This window comes from Hypanus sabinus, chromosome 28 (assembly GCF_030144855.1).
Source record: "Hypanus sabinus isolate sHypSab1 chromosome 28, sHypSab1.hap1, whole genome shotgun sequence".
Classification (NCBI taxonomy): domain Eukaryota; kingdom Metazoa; phylum Chordata; class Chondrichthyes; order Myliobatiformes; family Dasyatidae; genus Hypanus; species Hypanus sabinus.
In genome coordinates, this window is record NC_082733.1 from 38,664,314 (window position 1) to 38,678,352 (window position 14,039).

General features: G+C 39.5%; 1 protein-coding gene across 8 annotated transcripts in view; it reads right to left on the reverse strand.

Annotated features, from left to right (window-relative positions):
* Positions 1-2,770: 2,770 nt before the first annotated feature.
* pias1b (protein inhibitor of activated STAT, 1b) overlaps positions 2,771-14,039 on the reverse strand; it is a 200,446-nt gene continuing 189,177 nt past the window's right edge. For all 8 annotated transcript variants that reach the window (XM_059952988.1, XM_059952987.1, XM_059952993.1 and 5 more), the window contains 4 exons: positions 11,475-11,637; positions 8,940-9,079; positions 7,700-7,737; positions 2,771-5,365 (listed from right to left, as the gene is read on the reverse strand). In XM_059952988.1, coding sequence (XP_059808971.1) covers positions 5,060-5,365; positions 7,700-7,737; positions 8,940-9,079; positions 11,475-11,637 — 647 coding nt within the window. In that variant the 3' untranslated portion in view covers positions 2,771-5,059. The remainder of the gene's footprint in view (positions 5,366-7,699; positions 7,738-8,939; positions 9,080-11,474; positions 11,638-14,039) is intronic.

The following is a 14,039-nucleotide window of genomic DNA, read 5'->3' on the forward strand; positions in this document are numbered from 1 at the left end:
CTCTACAGAGTGGTGCAGACAGCTTAGCGCATCTGTAGTTCTGAACTTCCCACTATTGAAGACATTTACAAGGACAGGTGTGTAAAAAGGGCCCGTAGGATCATTGGGGACCCAAGTCACCCCAATCACAACCTATCCCAGCTGCCACCATCCGGGAAGTGGTACTGCATCATAAAAGCCAGGACCAACAGGCTCTGGGACAGCTTCTTCCACCAAGTCATCAGAATGATGAACTCACATGGATTTGAGTGTACTCTATATTACATTGACTGTTCTATTTATTATAAATTACTATGATTAGATGGCACAAATAGGCCCTTCCAGCCCAATGGGCCTCACTATCCAGTGGCAAACCTATTTAGCCCCGGCCTAATCTCAGGATAATTTACAATGACCAATTAACCTTCCAACTGATAAATCTTTGGACTGTGGGTCGAAACTCACACTGTTCACGGTGAGAATGTAGACTCCTTACAGAGGGCGCTGGAATTAAACACTGAGCTCAAAACTCCAGTGCCCCCAAATTGTAATAGTGTTGCACTAACCACTGTGCTACCAGAGTTAGGATTCAGAGAGGGTGCAAAAGAGATGCTGCCAAGATTAGAGAATATATCTTATGAGGAAATGTTGAGGAAGCTAGACTTTACACTTTGGAGCAAAGAAGGAAAAGAAGAGATTTGATTGAAATGATAATCAGCACAGATAGTGGACAGCCAGTGCCTTTTTCCCCAGGGAAGCAGTGGCTAATATGAGAGGCCATACTCTTAAAAAGATTGGAGGAAAGTATGGGGGGAATGTCAGAGGTAGTTTTTTTTTAAAAAAAGTGGTGGGTGCGTGGATCGCACTGTCAGCAGTAGTAGCAGAGGCAGACACATTAAGTGACTTTTAGATAGGCATGTGGATGATAGAAAGGGTTAGTTTGATTTTGGAGTAGGTTAAAAGGTTGACACAACATCATGGGCCAAAGAGCCTGTACTATGTTGTACTGTTCTATGTTCTCAAGGTGGCCATACAAGGTACAGTTTTAAATAGAGTACAAGCAATGTAATCTATTTAGAGAGATAGTAAACTTTATGGTAGTCTATTCTTACAAATCCACTCATGTGGCTAGTGCTCCCAACGGTTCAAGGCTGTGCACCAAGTACAGACTGGAACATGGGTTGTATGGGTTAATTTCACATTAGACAGTAGCACTGGGTATATAAATAATCTCTACAGGAAATGGGAGTAACATTAGGCCAATGACGCTAACCAGGCCAAAAGAAAGTTCTTGAATTCTCTTGCACCAGAATCAGCATGTTGTTTATTTAGCGGATTAATGTCAAGGATTCATAGGTGGACAAGCCACCTCAATGCACTGATCAAAATGTTCATCCCATTCATAAATCAGCCAGTCTTTCCAACCCGAATCAATTAGGAAGCTTAGAACAATTCAGCAGGAAATAGACAAGAGTGAAGAAAAATGTGCATGATTACCACTGGAGAAACGGCGCACTGTCTCTACAACAAGCTAAGAGTTTGCAGATTTAGAATCAGAAGATTCAAAGCATAAATCACTGTATTTCCCCAGTTACTAAGGCACACTGTTCACTTAATTGCCGGTGCTTTGCACATTTGACATCTTCATTCAAACCGAATCACAAACAATTTCAGCTAACTTCACACATCCATCCACATGCTACAAACCTCACTGATGTCAAGCCAAGACGACTAAACATCTTTTTCAGCTTCTGTTAAATGGGGCCAGTCAACACCACCAGTGACATTACTGTGCTGTGTTCTCAAATGCTTAAAGCCAGGCCATGAATGATGAGATAAGCTTGAATCAATCCCCATTCCCACCTACCCACTGGTGCTTTTCACTCTGGACAACAGGTTCCATGAGGCGTATAGAAGCAAGATAGACCAGCTAGTTGAGTGGTGATGCAGCGATGACATCAGTAAGATCAAATAATGGATTGTGGACTTCAGAAAGGGTAAGATGAGGGAACACAGGCCAGTCCTCTCAGATGGATCAGAAGTGGAAAGGTTGAGCAATTTCAATATTATTAACTGGTCCAGGGTGGCACTTTCGATGCAACTCAAAATGAAAGCAAAACAAGTGAAGGTTGAAAAGGACACACCAAAATTTCATTACTGGGAACTTACTGCTGCTTTATTACATCTAAAAGATCTCTACATTAACAGATAACATTCATTAAGTAAACAATTCTTTTTCCAATGCATGAAATAAATATTTTCACGTGGTACTTTATACAAACCGACACTGGTCTACTATACTCAATTATTTTTAAAAAAGCCATTTCTCTGGTTTGGCATGCGGTCACGGAAGCCAGCACTGTGAAAGATTTAAGGCAGTAAAAGTATCAGAATTATCTTTGACACCCTCAGAGAATGATCAACAGAATTTACAACTTTGCAGAAGAGGGGAGTTTCCATGCTTGGAGAAACTAGTTTACAGTGACTTTGGGTACAAATAAAATAGACTCTCAACACTGCAAACTTCTAGAATACCCTACTATACAAAAACAGTAGGTAAGTCGTGTGTACAAGCTGGTGTACTCCTTTTAAAATTCTCTTCACTTGTCAAAGTGCAGCTGGTGACCTGAAAGACCCAGCTGTGTTAAGACACAGATAACCCTGTCATTGACACGAGCATCACTTGAATCCAAGTGCTGCTTTCCAATGAACCCAACTCTTTGTCCATTCAGTCCTATTTGAAAACAGAGTTCACAAAACATGGATAACGCTGGGAAACAAAATCCTGATGAAAGCATGAACCATCTCCCCAGTGGCCCATGGCCAAACGACACCTGATAGTGATTCACTTCCACAACATACCAGCCAACTTCAGTTTTATCCCTATTGAATCACATGCAACGGCTTGCAAAACCATCGATTCCTTGCAGTTCACGATGGCACCAGTACACCAAGGCGATGTTCTGTAGGCTGCAGATACTACTAAATATACTTTCAAATATATCTTTTTCAAGTTACTTTCACTGCAATCTGCAGCAAGCATTTTTCTTTCATCAATTCTATTTTGGTTATTATTTTATTATGGATTTATTGTGTATGCTCACAAGGAAATGAATCTCAGGGATGTATATGGTGACGTTATGTACTTTTTTGAATTTTAAACTTTTGAACTTTGAGTATGGAGCAGATGCTGAAAATTAACTTTAACCTTAAGCTCACTGAAGCAGCAGCTGAGATAGATCTACTCTTGCTGCTCTGTATCCTCTGAAGTTTTCAAGAACCCACTTTCATTACCCAACATTTGCTCCTTTTGATTATAACTTGCTAATTACTATCCTCGCTTCCCTGTTGCACAGAAGCCCATCACTTTCCAGTCGCCACTAATCTTTCCTAGGTCTTCTACTGCATAGGTTGGACGTCGTCATGGAAGGAACTAGCATGTTGTGGATGAACATAATCCCAGCCCACGCATTTCAAATACAGGTCAATAGAAGAACAATACCAACAAGATTATCCCCTTTACTCTATCAGATGTTGTGAGCAATTATAACTGCACAGGTTGTTATCAGTTAGTGGGTCAGCAGAGAATTCAGCGTGGGATATAAGAATGGGGTTGAGAAGGAAAATAAATCAGCCATGACGGAATGGCAGAGGGGACTCAATAGGCCAAATGACCTAATTCTGCTCCTATGCCTTATGGTCTTTTTATTCTAATTTATGGCCTTAGTGAGGCACTGGGTAGTTTACACCTTTTTTTCAGGCATAAAACCCTCCAGGGCATTTAGAAATGAACTGTTCGACCAATGTATAACAGCAAGATGGGAATGGTGGAGAGAAGACATTTACTTTTTTTAGTACATCAATGGTTGGAATGCGTATCTTACTCTGTGTGCATTCCAACCATTAGTTTAAGAATTCTTTTAGATTCAAGGATCTGAAAGGAGAATATGTAACATTTATTGAGGGGAGAAAAGGAATTTGGTTCATTACTTCCACTCTTGGCAAAGACCCTAACACACCAAACACGGAACAGATCACAGAAACATGAAGGAAAACAAAGTCAAGGATTGGACGAGAGGCAGTGTAGTTAGTTTAGGGGACAATGCATCAGGAAACTAGAAATACCCAAATTCTGGCAGTCAAGTTTAAACTGGGAAAACGCAGTAGAAGCTAGTGCTTGGCTAAGTGGGGCACTTGAAAGACGGGGATAAATTCCATACCTAATCGGGCTTCTTTCCAGCAAGTTGGGTGTAATATGACAATGCCTGGTCAGGAAATAGTGCATATGGATGAAGTGAAATGAAAAATAACAGGTTTGCAAACTGGAAGTATTCTGCAGTTAGAGCCTTTTAGAGAAACAGGAATAAAAGGATGCATCCCCTCCCTTATTACAATTCCTTAATGCCTGAAGAATGCTACTTTATTAAAATAAGGAACGTGTGGGATTTGTGAAAGGGTCATCCATAACCTTCACCACCACCCTCCCCAAATGTTTACCAGAAATGGCCTTTTTTTTTGTGAAAAAAATAAACAGTACGGTACTGTGCATTCCCCAAAGTTACTTCCTGCTAACGCAGAGGGAATGATGTGACAAACAGCCAAGATACTTTACATAACTTAAAGAATAATAAAATTATTTGCACAAAAAAAAGGAAAGTATCATCGTCAACCATTGACATTTAGTTCTTTCCAAAAGAAATATTCTACAGTGAAGTACACAAATGAAAAAATTCTAATTCAAATAATGTCAACTGTGGAAGAAATAATGCCATTGAACAACAAATACAAAAAGTAATATCACGGAACAGACACATACATCGTAAAAACTCTGCTTTCACAAAGTAAACTGAAATAACCTTAAAAGACAGACAGTCTTGAATTTATATACAAAAGTTAACTGAAAATATAGTATTTTGTTCTCTGTACATGGTGTCTTTTTTTTAATTTTGCATTTATTTAAAAAAAGGGTCTCTACACTTCTAAATTTTCTTTTTAAAAGGTGAAACAAACCAGACTTTTTCCTTCTTTCGCTCCCTTTCCCAGCCCTACCACACAAAAAAATTAACCATAATTTCAAACATCAGTCCAACGGAATAACATCTGGGATGGTGCCAAAAATGGTGCCACTCTCCACACTGCTCCGGGTAGCGCCAGCGTGTCCAAGATTTTCCCGCAAGCTGCTGGAGGAGACGAGGCTGCTGTTGCTCCCGCTGCTGTTGCCATTGGTCACCGCCAGCGTGCTGGTGGGTGCCGAGTTTGGCTGCTCCAAGAACATTTGCGAAGAGCTATACGGAAAGAATCGATTGAGCGAGGTGTGAATGAGGTCCTGGTCCTCTGAAGCACTGGCTGCAGCTGCTGCCGCGGCAAGGAGGGAGGTGCTGTAATGCTGCAACAGAAGAGCACAAGAGTCAAACATTGATGTTATAAATTAGGCTTTTTAATTTACTCATTCATCTAAGCAACCCTAACTAATTTGTATGCCAAGGTATTCAAATCATTGACATTAAAGATTAGCTTTATTTGCTACACATACATCGAAACAGTGAAATGTGTCATTGTATGTTGATGACCATCACAGTCCGAGGATGTGCAGGGGACAGCCTGCAAGCATCACGTTTCCGGCACCAACACAGCATGCCCGCAACTCACTAACCCTAACCTGTACATCTTTGGAATGTGCAAGGTAACTAGAGGAAATCCACAGGATCACAGGGAGAACTTGCAAACACCTTATGGGCAGAGGCTGAATTGAACCCTGCTCACTGGTGCTGTAAGGCATTATGCCAACTGCAACACCACTGCGTCAACTCACATAAATAGATTACATGTATATAAAAAGGCAGGCTTGTTAAACGAAGTTAATTAAATATGCTTCACCTTTAATGCACTCAAAAGAGCCAGTGATTTGGTATTATGAACAGAAAAGGCCTAAAGGGTCATGTCAAAATGCAGGAAAATGAGCTTAGCTTAGAAAGACATCTTGGTCAGCAAAGACAAGTGGGCTAAAGTGACTGTTTCATGCTGTATGACTCTACGCCTTCTGTATCATTTACAATAGCACTTGTATCTGTTACGAATTTGTTTTTTTTAATTTTTAAGTTGGTCAATTTAAATGTTCACAATTACTTTACTGTGGATTACAAATGCCTTTCAAACCATGTCAGTTTCTCACCGAGCTGGAGGAAGAAAAGTACAAAGCCTTTAGCCCATGATTTTATGCCAACCTTTTCACCTAATCAAAGATCAATCTAATTCTTGCCCCCTATATAGCCCTCCATTTTTCTATCATTCATTTGTCTAATCCTAATTTTCTTAATATGTCTGGAGGTGTTTTTGAGATGTAGACTGAATCTGAACTCAGTGCTTGGGGCACCATTACTGTATATCAATGGGTACTGCTGAACCATCTGAGCTCCCTGTACTGGTCTAGAACAATTGAGTGTTCATACCAGCCAGATAAAGGACAGTGCTGCATCATTCCTGTATCTCAGAGGAAGACTTTAGCAGGATGAGATAGGTGAAAGAAAATGTCTCACAAAGGAAGATGGTTATGGCAGCAGTGATCAACTAATGCACCATGGGGATCCGCTGCAAGAGTTGCTCAAGACCCAACCATCATCAGTAGTCAAATTTTACATATATAAAATCGGAAGTGGGAATGTTCACATTCAATCCCATTTAAAGTTCCTCAGCAAATTAAGTCAGCCATGTCTGTGTGCAAGACCAAACAATATGGCAGGCATGAGCTGAGAAGTGGCAAATGACACCTGTGCCATAAAAGCCAAACAATGGCTACGTTCAAAATGACCATCTCACCATCTACCCTTGATGTCCAATGACAAACATCCCAAGGATACTGTGGTTACAAGTGCTGGTTAGAAGTTGGGCATCCTGTGATAACTTCATTTCTGATTCTGTAAAGCCTTTCCACCATCTACTAGAGGAAAGTTTGGGAAAATGAATACTGCTCACTGGCCTACTTCAGCATAATGTCTATACTCAAGAAGCTTCACACCATCCTCAATGATGTTGCATGCATGATAGCAACCCAGCTACCACCCTAATATACCTATTACCTGTTCCATCTTGGATCATGACAGCAAGGTGTACCATCTACAAAAGGCATTGTTGTTACTTAGTCAGCCTAATCCAACAGCACTTCCCAAAACCTTTTCCTCTAACATCAAGGACAAGGATAGTCGGTGCTTGAGACCACCACCTGCAGGCTTCTTCTCCAAGACACTTATCATTCTGTCTTGGAAATATATTATTATTCCATTAATATTGCTGAACTCCCTCTCTAACAGTTTCAGTAAAAGAATCTTCCCAGTACGATTGCTACTGTTCCAAGGTGTCAGCCCAATAATATTTTCTCATATACAATTGAGCAGTAATACCCAAATTCCTATATATAAAAGAAGAAAAAAACAGGGGACCTGATCACTAGTCAATGCACAGATGTCTGTACTGAATGCAATATACTCCTTGGGGTGTGAGTCACAAAGTTGTCACACATACTCGGGTCTCCCAATCAACTTCTGGTAGTGCCATGTTATTTGAATCTATTTCAAGTTTTGAAATCTTACACTGTATTCAATTTTTACTGAGGTATCAAATCCTAAACAGAAGAAAGTTTGCTGTATTTTTCCCTGAAATCTTTGATATATTCATGATTAATACAAGATTCAAGTGACAAAAGTGTTTTTGACATGTTACATACCTGATTGTCCCCTTGCAAGAAGGGAAATAGATCTAAACCTGTTCAAAGAAAGGAAAAAAGTCACATCATCAGAAACACTATGGAATTTGCAATATCAAGTTTCATTTGCAGTCTGATGATATTATTATTGATCAGAACATGTTTAAGTAACTTGAGATGTTTGCATTGTTTAGGTCTGATTGTAAAAGAGCATGCAATCTGCAATTCACTGAGCCACAGTCCACGCAGTTACACCTTAGCCTGACTGAACGTACAAGTCTGTACTTGTGCTATAGACATTAAAGAGTGATTTTCCAACGTGAATGTTTGCAGTAGATTCACCAATTCAACGTTTAGAATTTCAGCAAGTGATAGAAATCTTTATAAACAATAGAAACATTTTATAAAAACAAGTAGATTGAAATTTATGATGTTTAACATTTACACAGAATTAATACATCATTTGAGTAATATACAGAGTCTGGGAAGGACTGGAATGATTTTGATATGCAAGCCATGGCTGGAGAGAATTTTACGGGGTCATATAAATAATTAGCTTTATTAGTCACATGTGCATTGGAACATATAGTGCAATGTGTTGTTTGTGTCACAATAAAATCAGAAGGGATTATGCTGAGCAGATTGCAAGTGCCATTACCATCACTCTTCTGGCGCAAACAAGCATGCCCACAACTCACTAACCATAACCGGTAAGTCTTTGGAATGTGGGAGGAAACTGGAGCATCCAGAGGAAACCCATGAGGTTGCGGAGAGGACATGCCAACTCCTTACAGACAGTGGCAAGAATCAAACCCTCATCTTACAGCTGGTACTGTAAAGCATTTGCTATACTACTGTGACACCCCAATATTGACCATCGTGCCAAGCTTGCACGGAAGAAGTCAAACAGACTGTCAAAACTCAATATCACAAAAAGAGTCAGGTATCGCAGCTAGTCAACCATGTAATGGCATCAGTCGCTTTAGAAGATGGAAGAAAATGTGAACCAAAAGGAACATTTGACACCTGCATTGTATGACAACAAGCAACATTCAATAATCAAATCACAAAAATAATCTTACACTTTAATTTAAAAAGTTTCATGAACCTAAGTTGCTTCAACATGTGCCAGAGGGAAGTTATCAGACTATGAAGTAACTTTTGATCATCTTTTGCATTGTTGGTTTCTCGTTAGAAGGTGTGACTTTGCTTGTTGCACACATATCAGCAATAAAACCACAGCCCGCTGCAAGCAGCTTACCTTGCAATTCATACGGCAGAGTTGGTAAATGGTAAGAATGACGGTAATCTTGAAAAGGAGCAGAAATGAAGTTTGAGTCCAGAGTAGGTATACTGGGAGTTCTTGTGACTGGTGATGTCTGATGATGCAGATTTAAAACTCTACAGGAAAAAAAAGCCAAAAATTAAAGACAATTTATTTGAAACATCTTTTCAAAAGACCAACACGATTGATTCTGGTCTGTAATCAATTAGCTAATACAGTAAGAGTTGATTTTCTGATCTCTACTTTGTGACATCTATTTAACAGTGTAAGAAACGTTGCAATTAGGATGACATTGTAGAGTAACAGTATTACAGCACCAGTGACCTGGGCTCAATTTCACAGCTGTCTGTAAGGAGCTTGTATGTTCTCCCCGTGACTGTATGGGTTTCCTCTGGGTGCTTCGGTTTCCTCCCACATTCCAAAGATGTGCAAGCTAATAGGTTAATTGGTCACATGGGTGTAACTGGGCTCCTTGGGCCAGAAGGATCTGTTACCATGCTGTACCTTTAAATAAGCAAATAAATGTACATGTGAAAGTTGATCTGGCCCTAGCAAAACAATTACACAGTGTAAGAAAGGCCATGATTAAGGTGTCAAAAGAGTCCAGTGCTGCTTCTGAAAATATACAAGTAGGTTGGTACTTGCAGCAAAAGGACGGCAGTCTGGGAGGAAAGACATTTCCAAAGCCCGTGAGTAAAAGATTTTTCTGGTTGATACAACTAATTCAAGTCTTCTTTTGTAAGGCAATGTGGATCTTTCACAAATCCTCTCAGCAAAGGTTAAGCTAAACTAGATAACTAAAAGCCCAGCGGGGTGGTTGGATCAGCATTAGTGATATGCATGTGTGATGATTCACACTGTGGTTAGATTGGAAATATAAAGAGCAATTTTTTTTAATATACTTTACTCTTTAATTTGCTGCCTGGATTTACATAATGTACAGAATTATGTCACAGTGAAGTGTCCTTACAGAGACAATGTAAAATCAAGGAGACGTATTAAGAAAAATCATGGTAGTTGTGCTGTCTTTACGACAGTTATTTAGTTTATAATATTTTCGCTTAGTAATTCATTCAATAGTATTTTCTAGTTAGAATTAGGAGTGTTTAAAGTATATTCATTGCATGTAAAATATATCGGCATGCGATGACGTCACATCCGGTTTCGCCGCGTCTTGTGGGAAAACACCGGTTTGAAATTAGCGCGAGGGTGGGGGCTTTCCACGAGGCTCACCTGAGCAGAAGTAGTTTGCAGGCATGAGAAATCACAGTGAGAGCAACGCTGTAAGTTAATAGATAATCGATATATTGAACTAAGATGTTAATGCCGATCCTGTTAGAAGTAACAACGGTAGATAATGTTTATGCTTTCGTTAGTTAAAGAGTCGCGGATAGTTTGCATGGAAGTGTATTTAAAGTAGTCAATGGAGCAGGTAAACTCTCCCTGTATACTGCACCTTAGTGTAATGTAGTTATAGTCACCTTTGCAAGTATTTACACTTGAAATGTGATATTAAGGAAGGAACAAATACTGTATCAATCTTGTATTGTTTTATCAACAGTTTTCACCATATGTTAATGTGAAGAGTGAACAGTAAATGGTTAATCTTACTGCGATCTGGTTTGCATTGGCTGTGGTTTATCCGGACGTTAAATTCGGCGTTCGTTACACCCGAAGGAGAACGTTACAGTAGTAATAATTTAAGCCTTCAAGAGAAGCATAACTTTGTCATGGTTTGGTGGCTCATGTGTCTCAATGATCCGGACAGCTATGTTGGATAGAGTAAAGGCTTTATTCTTTGGCTTTTTTTAAGGTCACCCTTGCTAAACCCATCTAAGAGAAGTCCACCACTTCTCCAGGTTTGGGGTTTCAGCTTAGGGCTAACAACCCCGACTGGTCAAACAACATTTTTACAGAGCAGCAATGAAGAATCCTTCTATATCTGAGTATGACAGTTTTCTGAAGTCTCCATCCAGGACTTCCGTGACTGACAGTAGCGATAACGGAGCTACTGACACAATGAAGGAAGCCTGAACACTGCCAGAGATGGAGCACCTTCATTGTTGTCCTAAATGCCAGAGGCATAATGGGCAATATGCAGATAAGTAATGATTAAAAATAAGTTGCCTAGAGTTTGAAAGAAGACTAGCTATCAAACACAATAGTATTGATGATACGACCTCTTTAGTTATAGAAGCAACAGACTGCAGTTGACATGTATGCAGTAGTTTTCAGAATGAAGTGTCTCAAGATGTGCCAAATAGAAATGACAAATGAAAAACAAAGTGCTAAAGCTTTGCAAAGATTAATTAAAACAAACAGAAGAGACTTCCACTGAGCAGGGTACTAGGGAATGATGAATCTACCAATAATTAGTATTTGGAAAGGAAAAAGTATTTGATTCTACATGTATTTCTAGCTTTCATATTACCATATAGTTATTTCTCAATCCAAACTCATTGCAAACATACAAGAACATTCACAGCAGTGTGATTCCAAGGGAAAGCCTACCCTTTGTTGATGGGTGGTGAAGGAGAAGAAATGGCAGGGTATCTCTTCGCAGGTGGCTCTTGATCTTCTTCATCTGATGAGCTGTCGAGCGTCAGATCAATCACTTCAACCTTCCTGTTATCTTGTGATGAATGTCTCTGCTCGGGTAAGCTTGGACATGCACCTAACAAATAAATCAAAAGAGTTCATATTTTTGTAAACATTTAATTATTAGAAAATGGGTGACAGCATCAATGAATATTCACTTTTTCTGGAATATTCTCCATTTCTATCTCTGAGCAGATTCATTCTCATCTTGGGCTCCCTCCACCAACAAATTCATTGCTCAAACAAAATAAAATGCACTTCCAATACACAGTGTAGAACATTATTTAACTTCCATGTAATAATGGAGCAAACTGTTTAGTAGTTTCTATAGTTTTTGATGGACTCCAGATCAAGATCTCTTTGGGCGACCTGCTCTTGCTTGCACGGTGGGGGTTTGTGCTTCTGCTGGCGCAAGTGGGAGGGTGTCGATGATTCTGTTGCTGCTTGTGCATGGGTGAGGGAGGGAGGCAGGCTTTGAGGTTCTGATGTTTCTAACATTCATTATTTGAGGTTTCTTGCTTCCTAAATGTGTGAAGAGTAAGAATTTCAGGTTATATACTGTATACATCCTCATTTGAAATTTGCAACTGCATTGCAAATCTGACACTGGGGAACAAAATCTTTAACAAGTGCTTTATATTTTTTTGTTATACAATTAGCATTAGTTCTGGACTAGATTACATGATTGCTATATATCACTGCCTTCTCTAGAATCTGCCTATATCTTCTGTACTTTTATATTTTTGTGATTAGACTGTTTAGCGACTGGATTGTTGTAATACTTGTTTAGTGTGGCACAGTCCCGTAGCATATAGTGCATTACTTTATAGCGCCGGCTTTCACCAATTTGGGTTCAATCCCCGCTGCTGTCTATAAGGAATTTGTTTTCCACCGGACTACATGGGATTCCTTCCACATCCCAAAGATGTTGCTACGTTGGGCTGGAAGTGATACTTGTGTGCTGCCCAAGCACTATCCTCGATGATTTGATTTGATGTAAACAAAGCATTTCACAATATGTTTCGATGTACTTGTGACAAATAAAACTAATCTTTAGTTTTTCTTTATTTGTCTGTAGGTGTGTAGGGTGGGGTGTCTTTCACGTTAGGTACCATCCCTCATGACATGGACAAGCTCTTCACCAGCATGAAAGACACATTGACTCCTTAATACCACAGCCTTTGAGCTTTTAAAATCCCAAATACACTTAAACTCAGACAATTCAATATCTGACTGTTTGGAAATCCTGAAGGTTTGCCACTTAGCTCACTCATTAGAACAAGATCCTACTATCTGTTATCTACAAGCTACAGAAGACACAGGAGCAGAATCTGGGTGTTTGGCCCATCAAGTTTGCTTCACCATTCCATTATGGCTGATTTATTATCCCTCTCAACTTCATTCTCTTGCCTTCTACCTGCAACCTTTGATGACCTTGCTATTCAAGGACCTATCAACCTCTGCTTTAAATATATCCAATGATCGCTGCAGATCTGCATAACGCCAAGGGTGGCTGACAGGAGCGGGGACATGGGGGTGAAAAATGCGATTAAGTTTATTGATGGAGCTAGGTTATATCGCAATTATAAGGAAAACAAACTGAGTTCATTTCCTATGCTCCCTTTAGCCTAACCAGTTCATAAGATAATTTACTGTGCTACTGGAAGTGAAATAAGTGTATTGAGGTAATAATCAATAATCCAGAGGATCTGCTAGTCCAGCACTCAAGTCCTGAGACTGCCCGATTAGAGTTTTACAATATGATGCCACCAGTCAACTAATTTTAAAAACATTTTAATTTTGTTGTCAGTGCTGTAGACTTAGTTTCTTCGTCCTTTACTGGTACTCTTGATTTGTATTTAGAAACAACTGTATTGTGATACATCACTTCATTTTTATATGGGAGTATTGATTTTTACAGATGTTATGCCACAGAGACAGCAAGTAACCAGGTAAGTTGAGGACTAATGACTATCACAATACTTTTCCAAGAAGTTTTGAACGTTAGTTTTAAAATATTCAGTTTCACAACAATTTGAGGTTAGAAATTTATTTTTCTTAGATGCTTGTGTATCTTTCAACCTAAATTGTAAAAGAAATATCTAGAGAACAAATTTCTACAGATGTACCATGGAGAGCATTCTAACTGGTTGCACCGCCATCTGGTATGGAGGCCCCAATGCATAGGATTAGAAAAAGCTGCAGAAAATTGCAAACTCAGTCAGCTCCATGCACTAACCTCCCCACCATCAAGGACATCTTCAAAAGGTGGCATCCAACAATAAGGGCTCCGTTCACCATGGAATGACTTTTTTAATTACTACCATCAGCGAGGAGGTACAGGAACCTGAAAACGCACACTCAATGTTCAATGTTTTAGGAACAGCTTCTTTCCCTCTGCCAACAGAGTTCTGAATGGACAATGACTACTACCTCATTAATTCTGCTCTCTTTTTGGGGGTGGGGGGGTGGGGGGGT